Here is a 1,376-nt window from a genome sequence, read left to right as displayed (position 1 = left end):
TTTAGGCACTTTCATTTAGGGGTGTAAATCCTGCAAATATGTCATTAGAAAATATGAGCAGCTGGCTGGAACAATGGTTCATAATATCAAACACAGCAAATGAAAACACAATTTCATTACTATTACATAGTCCAATATTGTTGGCATACAATCATCCTAATAACTGGATCCTTTTGTATAGTTAAAATAACACAATTAAATATTTGTTTTTTAAATTGTAAAAGGATGTACAGAAATTGTAACAATACAAATTTGAAATAATCTATTTATGTTTGTAAAATATTTGTACAAATTGTTTTATAAAATAACGTTTAATTTTATTAACATTCTGTTCATGGAATATATGCAAATAAATTGTACATTTATGTATGCATATGTGAAAAATGTATGAAGAATTTTTATAAGCATTACCTACATTTTGTTAATCATATTTGTTAGAATATCTTTTTTTTTATACACAACAATAATTTTTGTTTTTCTCTTAAATTGGATTTTATTATTTTAGGAAAATAAAAGAAACAAAACTATGATGCCTGTAAAATGATTATAATTTGTGTATAGATAAAATACTTTCTTTTTGTCAAATATATATTCTTCATTTACATGTTTGTATACACGTTACAAAATATAATTTTTATTGTTTTGTATATGTTTGAACATAACATAATACAAATGTAACTTCTTTTATTAACTAGAAATATAAATTTTGTTACTAGTCCAAAAGTAATTTGTTTTATCAAATTACATAAACGTGATATGTTAATTGAAATAAATAAATACTAAAGAACTCCATACAAAGTGTATGAGCCATAAAAGTATATTCTTTTGCATTAATCAATCGGTATATAAGCAGGTAGAATACCTATGGGAGGTCGTTTTAATTTTTTTGGATCAGAAATAATTTCTGACTTATCATTATCTCCACTTACTTCTAAATTAGTATTACTATCAGATATTTCAGTTGTATTAGAATAAGTTACAAACTCTACCCTTTTCATAAGTTGTACTTTTTTAATAATATTCTCTCTTCTTTTATCAAGTGCTTTGTTTAAAGTACTTGCTTGTTCATAATACCTAAGCCTGTTTTCAGTATTAGAAATGGAAGTATCCTTTGTAACAGGAGGTGTCATTTGATTCTTAGGTATATTGTACTTTCTTTTTAAATGGTTTTGTTTGTTAGAAGATGATTGTGATTTGTGTGGATAAGGACAATGCTTACCTTTACTGCATTTTTTCGTTTTCTCAAACTCAGGGCATAGATTTTCATGACGCTGCTTACACTGTAAAAGAAGAAACTTCCAGGTCTTTTGAAATATTGTTTTTTATGCATTATTAATATATAGATTAGCTTTAGCATGTAATAAAATTTGTAAGAA

At 25.1% G+C, this 1,376-nt stretch overlaps 2 protein-coding genes across 2 annotated transcripts in view; one reads left to right on the top strand and one right to left on the bottom strand.

Annotated features, from left to right (window-relative positions):
* LOC108576262 (LETM1 domain-containing protein 1) overlaps positions 1-219 on the top strand; it is a 1,364-nt gene extending 1,145 nt beyond the window's left edge. Inside the window, exon 3 of the mRNA XM_017939221.1 lies at positions 6-219. Coding sequence (XP_017794710.1) covers positions 6-185 — 180 coding nt within the window. The 3' untranslated portion in view covers positions 186-219. The remainder of the gene's footprint in view (positions 1-5) is intronic.
* Positions 220-830: 611 nt separating this feature from the next.
* LOC108576191 overlaps positions 831-1,376 on the bottom strand; it is a 3,575-nt gene continuing 3,029 nt past the window's right edge. Inside the window, 1 exon segment of the mRNA XM_017939136.1 lies at positions 831-1,280. Coding sequence (XP_017794625.1) covers positions 831-1,280 — 450 coding nt within the window.

Source organism: Habropoda laboriosa, unplaced genomic scaffold (assembly GCF_001263275.1).
Source record: "Habropoda laboriosa isolate 0110345459 unplaced genomic scaffold, ASM126327v1 scaffold212, whole genome shotgun sequence".
In the NCBI taxonomy this organism is placed as follows: Eukaryota; Metazoa; Arthropoda; class Insecta; order Hymenoptera; family Apidae; genus Habropoda; species Habropoda laboriosa.
Note: the sequence above shows the minus strand (reverse complement) of the source record. Positions and strands in the feature narration are given on the sequence as shown.